Here is a 12,242-nt window from a genome sequence, read left to right as displayed (position 1 = left end):
TATCTGGCTCAAACTCAGTGAACGAAAACTGTTGCTGTCTCGGAACCCAGCTGATTTGTATTTCTAGCTTGATGCTGCCATGTCTAAACTTTACCTACTCCATCTTGTTCTTTTTTATTTCTCAGTGCAGATTGTTCTTTTTCTGCCTAAGAGGGGAAACAAAACATAAATTAAAATAGTAGTGTTGTAATTCTCCTTTCTTGTCCCGTGCTCTGCATAAAGGATGCATCTGGCTATAGATAGACTGTCGCAGCCCTGTAGGAGTACATCAGCAGGAAACAGTAACAGCCTGAAGTCTAGATGGGCTGCTGAGGAAATGGTATGTGCCATGTGATGTCCCTTCAATCATGGCTAGTATATCAGAATGCCTTGACAGTGTCCTTGCTCTTTTCCAGATCCCTGGCAGTCACTAGACTAGAATAATATAAGCTGCTGCTGGCTTAATAATCCATTTGTCTTTTTGGGAGGGAGACTATTATATACTCTGTAGTGACAGGTTTAGGGGTTCTGTGGAGCTTTGGAAGGCACAGCGTAAGAGAAAGCAGAGTTAGCAAAGGTGTTGTCAACTTGCAGCATCCTGTGATGGCAGTATGTCTTCTGGTAGTGTCGAGTCCGTCAGCTGTGTGACTAAACTTTGGCTGTTCTTCCACTCCTTCTGTACCTCAGGTGCCCCTTCTTGCACAGAACTACTGGAGACACAGAGAGGAGGTATCACTTGCGCTACTACAAAACTGGAATCTGCATTCATGAGACAGACTCCAAGGGAAACTGCACAAAGAATGGAGTCCACTGCGCGTTCGCTCACGGGCCCCATGATCTACGCTCTCCGGTGTACGACATCAGGTTGGTAGAGGTTGAGGCCCTGTATGAAAAGGGTGATTTCTGTACCTAAATGAAAAGTCAGCTGTTTGAAGGACAGTACTGCTTCAGTGTGAAACGCTTAGTGTTGGAGTGATGGTGGTATATCCCTTCCCAAGAAGGCAAATCTATAAAATCTCCAGGGATGATATGCAAAATGGAGGAGGGGCGCACACTTTAAACCAGTTGTGCTGTGGTTTGGAGTCTAAGGGGGGCGTTCCAAATAGTGCATCTGGAATTCCCAGGGAGTGGAGAACATGAATTGCAGTTGCTGTTCGACTGAAGGTGTTCTGACAAAAAATGCGTGAATAAAATGCACTTACTTAGGAATTGTTACTATGCTCCACTATGTCAGTTTTTACACACATTTATCTGTCTCTTCACCTGCTCAGTCTGTATGTTCATTTAACTCTGTCCATGAAGGGAGCTTCAGGCGATGGAGGCTTTGCAGAATGGTCAGACTACATCAGAAGGTGGCATAGAGGGTCAGTCTGCAGTCGCTGCTAGCCATGCTATGATAGAGAAAATACTCAGTGAGGAGCCGAGGTGGCAAGGTGAGTGTCACTTAGGGTCTGTGGGGCTGGGGAAGTCTGGTATTTGTGAAGTGCACGCTCCTGTCAAAAACTTCTCTATAGTAAATGCAGATCATGGTCATCTGTCACTAACTGGTTGCTTCTTTTGCAGATACAACGTACGTGTTGGGAAATTACAAGACAGAACAATGTAAGAAACCCCCTCGTCTCTGTCGCCAGGGTTATGCCTGTCCCTACTACCACAATAGCAAAGACAGAAGAAGAAGCCCAAGAAAACACAAATACAGGTACCGTAGTCCTGGATATTCTATTTCCCAGCTGAGTGCTGAGGTGCAGTAGAAGTCTGTAATGAAGGATCTAGGATTTTGTCCACTAGGTAGGTTTTTGGTGTGTCTCCAAGGTGTGTCACACAGATGTGATGGACTGTTACTTCTGCTTAGGAGACAGGATAACTCATTAAATAAGGAGTTTTGCTATGTCTCCTAACAACTGGCTCTTGCTAAATTATGTTACAACTCTGGTTTTATGGCATACAGACCCTGTGTCTGGCTTCCGCTTACCATGTAAACTCCTGCTTTAGAAAGCAGTGCAGGAAAAAGCAAAGAAAGTTTTAATCCCCATCTAGAAACAAACTGGCACAGCAGTGTTTTCATGGTAAAGGATTCAGAATCATCAAGCTGCTTGTTGTGTGTGCCTGGTGATGGGGATCGTGAGGCACAGTGTGACCAGTACTGTAGCTGGACATGCATTCCTAACCAACTGCTGAAGACCGTGCTTTTGAGGCACCAGGGTGTTCTCGTCACTCAGCTGTCTCTGGATTTTTCAGCATGCTGCGTCTCCCTGAATGCATTTCATCTAAGTTATAGGCCCTCATTTCCTCCAACACAACAGAGCTTTTGTTGTGGTCTCAGTGGGGCTTTTCCTTAGTTCTTTTTTGGAAAACATAAGAGCAGACCAGAAAGCCAGGAGAGAAAATACCATGGATGTTCTCACTTCCCTTCCCCACCCCTGACATTCACAGAAATTTTGGAATCGGCACTGAAATCCCATATTAAAAAAAATTAAATAAATAAAAATCAAAGGAACATTAATCTCAACGTCTCAGGAGAAAGAGAAACACTAAGCCAGTCTTCAGGCAGCAGCCATGTGCTTTCTGCCCCTGCCTGGGCCCTTTGGGAAGGGAAGAGGTGAAAGCTTCTCCCCTCCTGATCTCCACTCATTTCTGTGTTGTTTTCCCCACCCCCAGCTGATGTGGCTGCCTTTCATGCAAGCGTCTGCAGCTGCTATCTGCTTCCCTCTGCTGTTGTTTGAGGGAATGGTTAAGAGCATAAAGAGCAGGGGAAGTAGGTCACGGCAAAAATTCAGACCTGGGGAAAAAGAACCGTTCCTGGCTGGGAGAGAGAAAATGGACTTGCCTTTTCCCCAGTGACCTGACTCAGCCTCTTTTCCACATGGCCATACTATAACCCTGGAAACATACCACTGTAAGGGTATTATGTGTTTTAGGATTAGCCAATTAACTTATTAGCTTTCTATGAATGTACAGTTCCAAAACAGAAACCAGACCCAGCATCTCTGACACTAATCACATCAGCTGCTAATATTGTTAAGTTATGTTGGTTCAGGTTGTATTTGGTTTCAGGTGGAGAGCTAAGCCCTGTTTCTTTCATTGGGAAATTGGAAGAGGGGGAAGAAGGTGCAATAGCAGCAGGGTGGGGGCTGGGGAAGTGGCAGCCGGCCAAACAGATTGTACAGCTGAAGGCGGACAGCCAAACCTACCTCTCGATCGAGGAAGCAAACTTCAAAGCACATTTATGGGTCTGATGCATTTCTCCTGCTACCTTATTTACACAGATCTTCACCATGTCCCAGTGTGAAACATGGAGATGAGTGGGGAGATCCCAGTAAGTGTGAAAATGGAGACTCATGCCAATACTGCCACACTCGCACAGAACAGCAGTTCCATCCAGAGGTACAGTTACCTGCTCACTCAGTTTGGTAGCTGACTAGAAAAGCAAAAGCATTCCAATCTTATGAAGTAAATTAGTGTGCCAGCTGGGAGAGTATGTGGGCTGCTTGCAGCGTGGTCCTGGGATACAGAGAAACTGCATGTTGAAAGTAAGCTGAAATTCAGCTGCTTGACAGGGGGACCTTTTCGTTAGGTAGGCCACATGGGAGGAGGTAAGAAAAGTAGGGGAAAACTCAAGTGTAAGAGTGGTCTCATGTATGGGTGTCCTTTTGAAAGCATGATGTGGGTTTACAGGTGAGCATACAGCTCCTGTTTCCTTGAGGAAAAAATCTTGGTTGATGATGATCACCCTAAACCGTAGAATCCCATGAACTGGTGCTAAAAACCACCAAGCTCTTAGTTGTGAGCGTGCCCAGAGCATTCCGATATCCTTACAAAAAGTGTAATTAAGACCTTGTCCTAGTCTGCTTCATGTTACAGTGTTGAAAAGCTTTGTTGGGCCTGTATCGGCAAAGTAACCATTGTCACCGCCTGTCAAACTGGGGGGAAGGGGAATAATCCATTTCCTACAGTCATTGTCAACGGTTTGTTATTTTCCTTGCAAATGTGTGGCTGTAGCTTTCTGTCCTCTCATCTGTCAGCCGTTTCCTACCTTTTACCATTTGCAATATCCATGGAGCTTCCAGTGAGACTGAGGCACTTTATGGCAAATGTGGTGACCTTTGGGTGAGCTGATGTGTGATGGGATGATCTTTGGGTGAGCTTAGCTGCGATGGGCATATTCCGGTGTTTCCCTAACTATAGTGGGTTTTCTGTTCTTTGAAGCAAAGCACTGAAATGGTCACCCTGAACTCTGCTGGCCTTTGCGCCTTTTATCTATGTTCCTACCTTGCTGTCGAGTCTCTCTGTAGTACTTTTGTACCTGAGCTGCCGGTCACTGTTTTTTTCCTGTTCATGTCTGGTTTTTTTGTTTTGTTTTTTTTTTTTTTTCCCCATCCTTAGATCTACAAATCCACCAAGTGCAATGATATGCAGCAGTCTGGCAGCTGTCCCCGAGGACCCTTCTGTGCCTTTGCACATGTAGAACGTACGTGGGCTGCTTCTCTTGTCTTTCCTGGATATTTGAGCTATAGAGAGCTTCTGGCCAAAATAGATAGTTTAAAATATAGGGCCATTAAACTAGAGCTTCTGTGAAGGATTTTCAAAAAGAAAGTATTACCTTTGCTAATTCCTATAAAACCGTGCTAGTGTGGGAGGTGTTGGCAGAGCTGAAGGCAGTAGGAGTCTGTAGGGCTCAGCCCTTAGCTCCCACTGCACTGTCTCTCGAAGCACCTCCCTGTGTTCCCTCTCACTCGCTCAGTTCTCTCTATGTCACTTTGGGAGGACTGGAACAGAGAGAGCTGCTTCCCTTCTGTGCATGGATGAATTGTACCTAGCTAAGTTGCAAAGCGTTGTATTTTAAAAAGCTGAGCATAAAATTGCTAATTATAGATAATGTATTGATCCGTTTTAAAAATTAAATACTATTTTACTATTTATGAAGTTTTACTTAGAGTTTAAATCTTTAAGTCAGTCTGGAGAAGAAAAATATGCAGCTTTTTTTGGTCTGCTTTTCCTCAAATCCTCTTTTCTCAATAGCTCCCTGATTTATAGGGCATTATTTCAATCCTCACTTTGATCATCTGTAAACCAGTGATGCTGTTTTGGTTGTGGGAGTTCTGTATTCAGGTGGGTACTAAGATCCATAGAAAAATGGTTAGCTCCTGATCCTATGGCTCCTGCTGAGTTTCTGCACTCCAGTCTCACTCTCTTGAATTTGCAGCAATTAGAGCAGGTTACTCAGAAGTCAATAGCTTGGCTCCGATACTGACTCACTATGTGGCTTTGAGCAAATCTCTTTGTTATTTGATTATCCTTTGTAAATGGTGGAATTAGTAATTGCTGCCTTTGTCAAGGAACGGTGAGAGTAAATTCCCTCCAGGTTATGCAGTTCCTTTTATAGGCACCCTTGTTGCCAAGCAGCAATTATAGCCAGAGCTGTGGGCTATAAAGGCCCAAAAGACAGTAGTGCAACTCCACAGTATGATCTGGGAAGCTTAAGAGAGAATGCTAAACACTGTTTCTTTATCAAGATTTCAAACTCCCTTGTGTATAACATAGTATTTTTGTTTAGGATATGCCGCATTCCTACCAAAATTACTGCACTTGATACTATACTACTTTAAAGCCAGATAAACTGGCCATTCTGCGGCACCTAAGTCATTCCAACCTGGTGATTTCTTGTGCTGTCTTACGGAATTGTATCTTTTAGTACTTTCTTAGCAAAGTGAACACTGAGGGCCCAATTCAATTAAAATAATAGATGTCCATTTATTATATCTGCTCTTAGCATGAGTTTTGCTGATTGTTAGCAAGAAATGCGTTGAAACCAGTAGCTTAAAGATACCGTGATACAGGCATAGTGTCAGTTATATAGTTTTTGTAAGGATGCTGAGTAGTGTTATATGTAAATATTACGAGTCTACAGCACGTCTACTTTACCTTCCAAACCAGTGGCACTTTCTTTTTGTGGATGCCTTTATACGTACATTACTTTTTTTTGGGTAATGTTTTGTACTGAGTGCAGATGGAAACTTATCTCCCTCAGCTAATTATAATGCACCCATCAACGAAGAAAGTGCTTCTTTCAAGACAGCTGAATGAATAACACAATTCATGCAGGGAAGATAATTTTGGACCAGCTTTAATGGACTAAAGAGCAGCAAGGTGGACAAGTGATGACAGTAATAATGTAAAGGAATATTAGATAAGTAGTAGCCATTTGCTAGATAGGATTTCTCCTAGCTTCTATGCTTGTAAGTAGATGCTTGTGGAATATTTCTTCTTTCAAGAATGTCTGGGTATTCTTGTTCTTAAACATCTTCAGCTCCATTGCAAATGTACAGCTTTGAGTAACGTTCCATGTGCTTTCATTTCTTCCAGAGCCTGCGCTCAATGAAGATTTACAGCAGTCCTCGACTGTGTCTAGCCCGACACAGACAGGCCCTGTGATGTACATGCCGTCAGCGGCTGGTGATTCTGTTCCGGTCAGCCCTTCCAGTCCACATGCCCCAGACCTTAGCAATGTATGTAGCACTCTGGGGAAGCTTTGTCCATATTTTATAAATCTGGGTTTCTCTGAGTCTCTGTACTTCTCTTTCCCAAGAAGAGAAATCTTAAGAATCCAAAAGCCCAAAGGATATCGCATTTTTCTTTTGGATCTCAGCTCCACAGTTTTTAGAGGGATCTGTTTGTTTGGAACATACAATTCAGTGGCTTCAGTATTGTCCTCTCACCTATAAAATTTCTAAGCCTTCCTTTCTGTGCAGAGTTTGTTGATGTACTTTCAGGAAAGTGGAATACATCCGCACATGAAGTCCAACTCCTTCCTGTCTGGAGGTACATATTGGGCTTAGTTTCCAAGTACTCTAATTGAAGGCTGTGAGCCAATAACGTCTAAAGTACATAACCACAATCGAGTTTGTTTACATTTGTAATCTCAGAGGCTTAACCTGCGCATATTGTGTGTTGCATTATAGGATATCCTTGATTCCTTCCCTCTCCTACTTCTGGAGATAGCTAAGCTCTGTAATATTTTTAAGTAATAACTATGGTTGTTGATAGTACTTTATTTTAGTTGTACATACGAGAAGGGAGATCTTTAAATGCTGAACAGATACACACAGACAGAGAAGAAGCCCGTGGAATGCTAGATCACTTCATTTTTGCTGCGATTTTTTTGTTGTTTGTTAAGTCTTTCCTGTTTGCACTACTGGTGATAAGGTGTGTAACCTTTTCAAATGGTTGGTTGAGGTTTTGAGAAGGTAAAATGACATGATTTTTAACTCATTTGAAACTGGTCAGAAAGAGGTGAACTCATTTAGGACCTCTCTTTTCTCTTATTCCCCCTCCTTGAAAAGAGAAGCTGATAGTTTGATTTTATTAGTGCCAGAGCCAACCTAACAGTTCATAGTTCTCCTGAATTTGATTGCAGCTAGAGTTCCAAACAGATCTTGAAAAGTCTGGACGTAATATTTTCTCTCGCTGTGTAAAGCCATAAAAGCCAAACCCCCTTCATCTTAGGGATGTATCATCTAAATTCTCTGAAAACTGCGATGAAATGGGAGATATCTTCCCCTTAGTAGACTGTTTAGGTCTTTTTTTATCTCAAGCTCGAGTCTTTTAAACAGTCTTTACTAATCCTTGGACACGTGCCAAACGGCAACACATGTCTTTCTGTGACTTCATCACTCCACAGGGCATCTGCATGTAGCTTGCAAACAAATATGGCTTTGCTGGTGATCATTTTACATGATGAATTAATCAGAGAAAAAGGTCCCTCTAGCAGCCAGCCTCACGTGGCCTGTTCTGTTTTGTATTTGTACTGTAGGTGTGGAATAAATCAGGAACTCTGCCAACTAGCCCCACCTCCACCACAGTGAGTAGTATCTTTGCGACTGTAGGGAAGCGTGGACAGCAGAATGTCTATATAAAAATAAAATCAAAACATTGTAGGATGCTCCTTCCTTCTAATGCCAGCCCAGACTGTGCCACAGCTGAATCTGTGGTAGCAGTAGCTGTCTAAATGTTGTCTGAAGCAGTCACGCTTGCCAGTGCAGGCAGATCATTCCTTGTCCCAGAGAAATGGGATATCTGCATTGATCCATGTTGGTGCTTTCTCTAAAACTCATCCTAGTATCCTTTGCTGCTGTCTATGGCTTCATCTACAGTGCAAAACTAGCCTTGTTGCATGTGGTTGTGATCCCTGGTTATAGTCCCAAGAATGGACCTGTTGGAAATCCTTGGGTTTTTTAACGCAGTTGTTGATACTTGGCTTGTACCTGCATTAAAACTTTCAGATTTCCAACTGGAAAGCAAAAGATACAGTATTACACGTAGCTCAGATATGCTTGGTTGTCCCGACTGCCATAGCACGTTTCCAGGTTTCACACGATTGCTCAAGAGTGCAGACAGGATCCTCTGTAGCTTAAGGAAAGCGAAGAGAGTTTTGGTCAGGTTTGGAAATTTGATCAGTCGCATCCAAGGCCTCAGAAAGAATAAATGTGACTAGAGCTGTAGGTTGGCTTTTATAGGACTGCACTCCAGTACAAAGTAATGACAATAAAACTATAATTGTGGGGCTGTATAAATCTAGTATCTACTGGAACTTTTTCCTGGTTTTTAATTACTGTTTACCAGAAGCTTCTATGCTTGTGTTGACTGTCAGTATAATCGATGCACAAACAGTGAAGTGAATGAGCTCTTCTGTGGGATGCCTCTCCTCTTCAAGTCATTGCTGCTGGCTGTACTTTCCTGACACTTGTTCCTTCTATTAGATTCTTTGTAGGAACAGCAGTCTCGGAAGCCCATCTAATATATGTGGGTCTCCTCCTGGCGCCATTGGAAAGCCACACAGCTTGGAGACCATTGGTTTTCCACCAGACTCAGTAACGGCAGCTGGCAGCTACAAGAAAGCACCGGGGTTTGAGCGAGAAGATCAGGTGGGGGCCGAGTATTTGAAGAGTTTCAAATGCCAGGTTAGTAGGGAATATCGGCTGGAAGAGTTGGGGGGATGAGGAAGAAGGAGAAATTGCTGAGTCTGCGTTGAATGTATTTCTATTTTTCAAGGAACAGAAATGAGAAAGCCCTGTTCTTGTTAGCAGCTCTCAGATCTTTGCTGTTGCTTTCAGCCTCCTTTCCAGTCTCTTCCATCTTCCATCTGTTCTTGTCTGCCTAGCTGCCATCACGCACTCAGTTTGTACAAGTCAAGCTGCTGCTTGTTTTCCTAATCCCTCACAACTTCTGTCCTGTGTTGACCCCGGGTAGCTTCCACATATCACTTCTTGCTCTTTCTTTTTCCGTATTTAGGTCCACGCCAAGAGTTGCTGTTTCTCTTGCTGTGTGTCTCATGGGAACTCATCCTTCCTTCTCTGTTCTCACTCCGAACTCTTACCTTGATCTCCATGACTTGTTTTGTCTTCTGTTTTCACCATTCATTTCTTGGGTGTATTAAAAACATCATGTTGGTTGTCTCTTGCTTTTCTGGCTGTATCATTCTGATCCTTGACTCTGTCCTGTGGGTTCCGTATTAGATTTTAATTCCTCATTCTCATTTGAAGAACCCTCTGCAATCTTACCCAGCCCACATCTGTAATGACATTCCCTCTTACCCCTTTTGGATGTCCCAGTCTTGCCTTGCTGCTTCCTCAGTCTTCTCCTTCTTGGTGTCATGCCTTACTCAGACTGCTCCCTCAGCCTAGAACAGTCTCTTCCATCTCTTCTGCCACACATGAGCTTTTCCGCGGTCAAATTCCTATTGTGAATTTCCTCTCTTGATGTTACAATTAATATTTTCTCTGCACCATCCCTTCCAAGTCAGCTGAGTCCAACCCAGAGCCTGGATCTTGGTTTTTATTCCTCACTGGGCTTGTAAATGTAATAGAACATCTCGATTTAGGGGAAGGAACAGCTATTTTTATGAAGAGGTGCCTGCAAAAATATTTTGTACAAATCCTTTAAAAAAAAAAAATTATATATCTCATATATATATGAGGTATATAATTTTATATATATATTTACATATATATATATGTAAAAAGGAATAAAAATACCTGGTCTACACTGCTTGAAAACAAAGGTGGCAAAAAATGCTGCTTTCAACCTGGCTACATTTAGATTCTTGTCTGTAGTATTAAAGAAGCTAGACTTAGTAAGCTTATATTTCTGTGTTACTATTGCACCGCTGTGAGAAAACAGTGGAAATATCCCGTCCAGACAAGATCTTGCATAAAGTAGTTGGATTTAGAAGCAGACTCTGTGGGTTTTGTTTTATTTATTTTTACAACTTTGGGGAAAATATGACCAAACTGTGCAGGAGGACCCGTCTTGAACGCTCTTTAGTCTAATTAAAAGGATTTAGTGACAAATACAGATTAAGCTCTATGCATGTATGCTTTCTTATAAATGCTTCCATTGTCTTGCTTAACGTGGATGTGGCTTAGGAAATTGCAAATTGATGCAACACGTCTTTGGGGGTAAAGAGCAGACCATGCTGTGATCCTGGCACTTCTTGCGGGTACAGCAGCTTGTAGCAGTTGTTTAGAAACAAAAGAAAAAACATGTGCTCGTTCTCTATTGCCTCTGCCGCAAAGGAGGAGCAAACCCAAAGCCGAAGGACTGAGAGAACCCCTGTTTCCTGCCAGCAGAGGCAGGGTGCCAGGGAGGCCCTGCTTTGGAGAAAACGGGCAGCAAGCCTAAGCCGAGGAGAAAGGGGATGGAGCACGAATAGGGCTTTTAAAAGGAGGACCAGATGATGAGCATTTATGTCTCAAGTCCAGGATGTGCTACAAAGATACTGTATTCAGGTAGCTTCTTACTCATGTGGCTTTAATTAAGCAAAAACCTGTGTTAAATGACTGACATAAATAGTTGTTAAGATGTAGACGGAAGTAATTACAGTTGCCTTATGCTAGGCTTCTACAGACAAAATTAGGTGTCTCATAAGTGTCCTGATTTAATTTTCTTTTAATCTATAATTACTTACTTTTTAAATCCTCTGTAATTCCCTTTGGCTGCAATGGGCACCAGAGATTCTCATATACCCTGTAAATTAGTCCAATAATTAGGCATTTAATTTTGTTCACTCATATTTGAAAACATAAGAGACACTCTGGCTCAGCTCTGCAATTCGCTTGTCATTTTTCCTCTGTAGAGTTAGTACAAATGGTTTCTATCTTATTAGAATGAAAAATGCACCTTCTGTGTTAATAGGTTCCACATAGTTTGTGGTAAGGCTGAGCCAGCAGTTAAAACTAAAAATACTTTTCCTGAGTCCCAAAAGATTTAGCAAGCCGGAAAAATGCTGGCTGCACTGGAAGGACTTGAGTGCCACGACCAGGAGGTGTTCCTACGTCCTGACACACAGAACAGTAGGTTTGTCCCATGCTGGTCAGAAAACACTCAATTTCACCCATAATTTATGTCCCCTGTTTTCTTCCCTGACTGCAACAGGGTGAGCTGGAGAATTTCAGCCTGCCCTTTGCATTTCTGTCTTGACGTATGCCCTTTTTAATGTTATTCAGAGCTAAAGGAGACTGGCTTTAGTGGTGACAGTCGGTTTGCTCTATTTTTCACTCGTGTTACGTGAATTCAAGGCAGTGGGAATTGGGAGTAGCTTAGAAATGCGTTCAGTTTTTCTCCTCCTTAAAGAAAAAAAACCCTTCCAGTAAGACTTAACTGCAGCAGAGCCAGCTAGCTACATTGGCAGGAAGCCTCTCGGTAGGGGGGACATGGCTGCGTATGTGCCTTCACTTTAGCTGGTGACGTCTGTCGATAGCACATCTTGTGTTCAGATGAGTGTCAAACAGGGTAGGGATGTGTTGGATAATCTATCAGGCGTGTTATCAGACACACACAGATGCACTAATGTAACGCATCCTTTGCACACAAAGGAAAACAAGCCTGTGGTCTGTTCAGTGGTAGTTCTGCTGTATGTAAACACGCTGTATGTTGTTCAGGGAAGCGTGAGAGAATGGTACCCACCACAGAAGGATCTTTGCATCCATATCTCAACTGCCTGTTTGCCAGGCTTTGGCCTCCCCATCTGCCCATAGGCATACAGTTGAGCAGAGAAAATGATTTAATTAAGTAAAACCAAGGGATGAATTCTTCCGCTTCTCTTTCGCTTGTCTGGTTATGTCATCCCTCTCCAGCCATCACTTATCTTTTTCGTAAGACTGTTTAAGCCAAAAAGTCAAGGCGGATCACTTCAGGTCAGCATGGCGTCTCACGTGCTGCTGTTGTACATCATGCCTGAATCTCCCCTGTAGAGATGGTGACTGCCT

The 12,242-nt window shown here is 42.9% G+C and overlaps 1 protein-coding gene across 6 annotated transcripts in view; it reads left to right on the top strand.

The window, feature by feature from the left end:
- UNK (unk zinc finger) overlaps positions 1 to 12,242 on the top strand; it is a 44,321-nt gene that overhangs the window by 19,664 nt on the left and 12,415 nt on the right. For 3 of the 6 annotated variants that reach the window (XM_054221216.1, XM_054221215.1, XM_054221212.1), the window contains exons 3-10: positions 667 to 843; positions 1,282 to 1,412; positions 1,543 to 1,678; positions 3,246 to 3,363; positions 4,363 to 4,447; positions 6,343 to 6,485; positions 7,790 to 7,837; positions 8,736 to 8,936. In XM_054221216.1, coding sequence (XP_054077191.1) covers positions 667 to 843; positions 1,282 to 1,412; positions 1,543 to 1,678; positions 3,246 to 3,363; positions 4,363 to 4,447; positions 6,343 to 6,485; positions 7,790 to 7,837; positions 8,736 to 8,936 — 1,039 coding nt within the window. The remainder of the gene's footprint in view (positions 1 to 666; positions 844 to 1,281; positions 1,413 to 1,542; positions 1,679 to 3,245; positions 3,364 to 4,362; positions 4,448 to 6,342; positions 6,486 to 7,789; positions 7,838 to 8,735; positions 8,937 to 12,242) is intronic. The other 3 variants (XM_054221213.1, XM_054221214.1, XM_054221217.1) reach the window with 3 other exon arrangements.

This window comes from Rissa tridactyla, chromosome 15 (assembly GCF_028500815.1).
Source record: "Rissa tridactyla isolate bRisTri1 chromosome 15, bRisTri1.patW.cur.20221130, whole genome shotgun sequence".
NCBI classification, from domain to species: Eukaryota; Metazoa; Chordata; class Aves; order Charadriiformes; family Laridae; genus Rissa; species Rissa tridactyla.
Note: the sequence above shows the minus strand (reverse complement) of the source record. Positions and strands in the feature narration are given on the sequence as shown.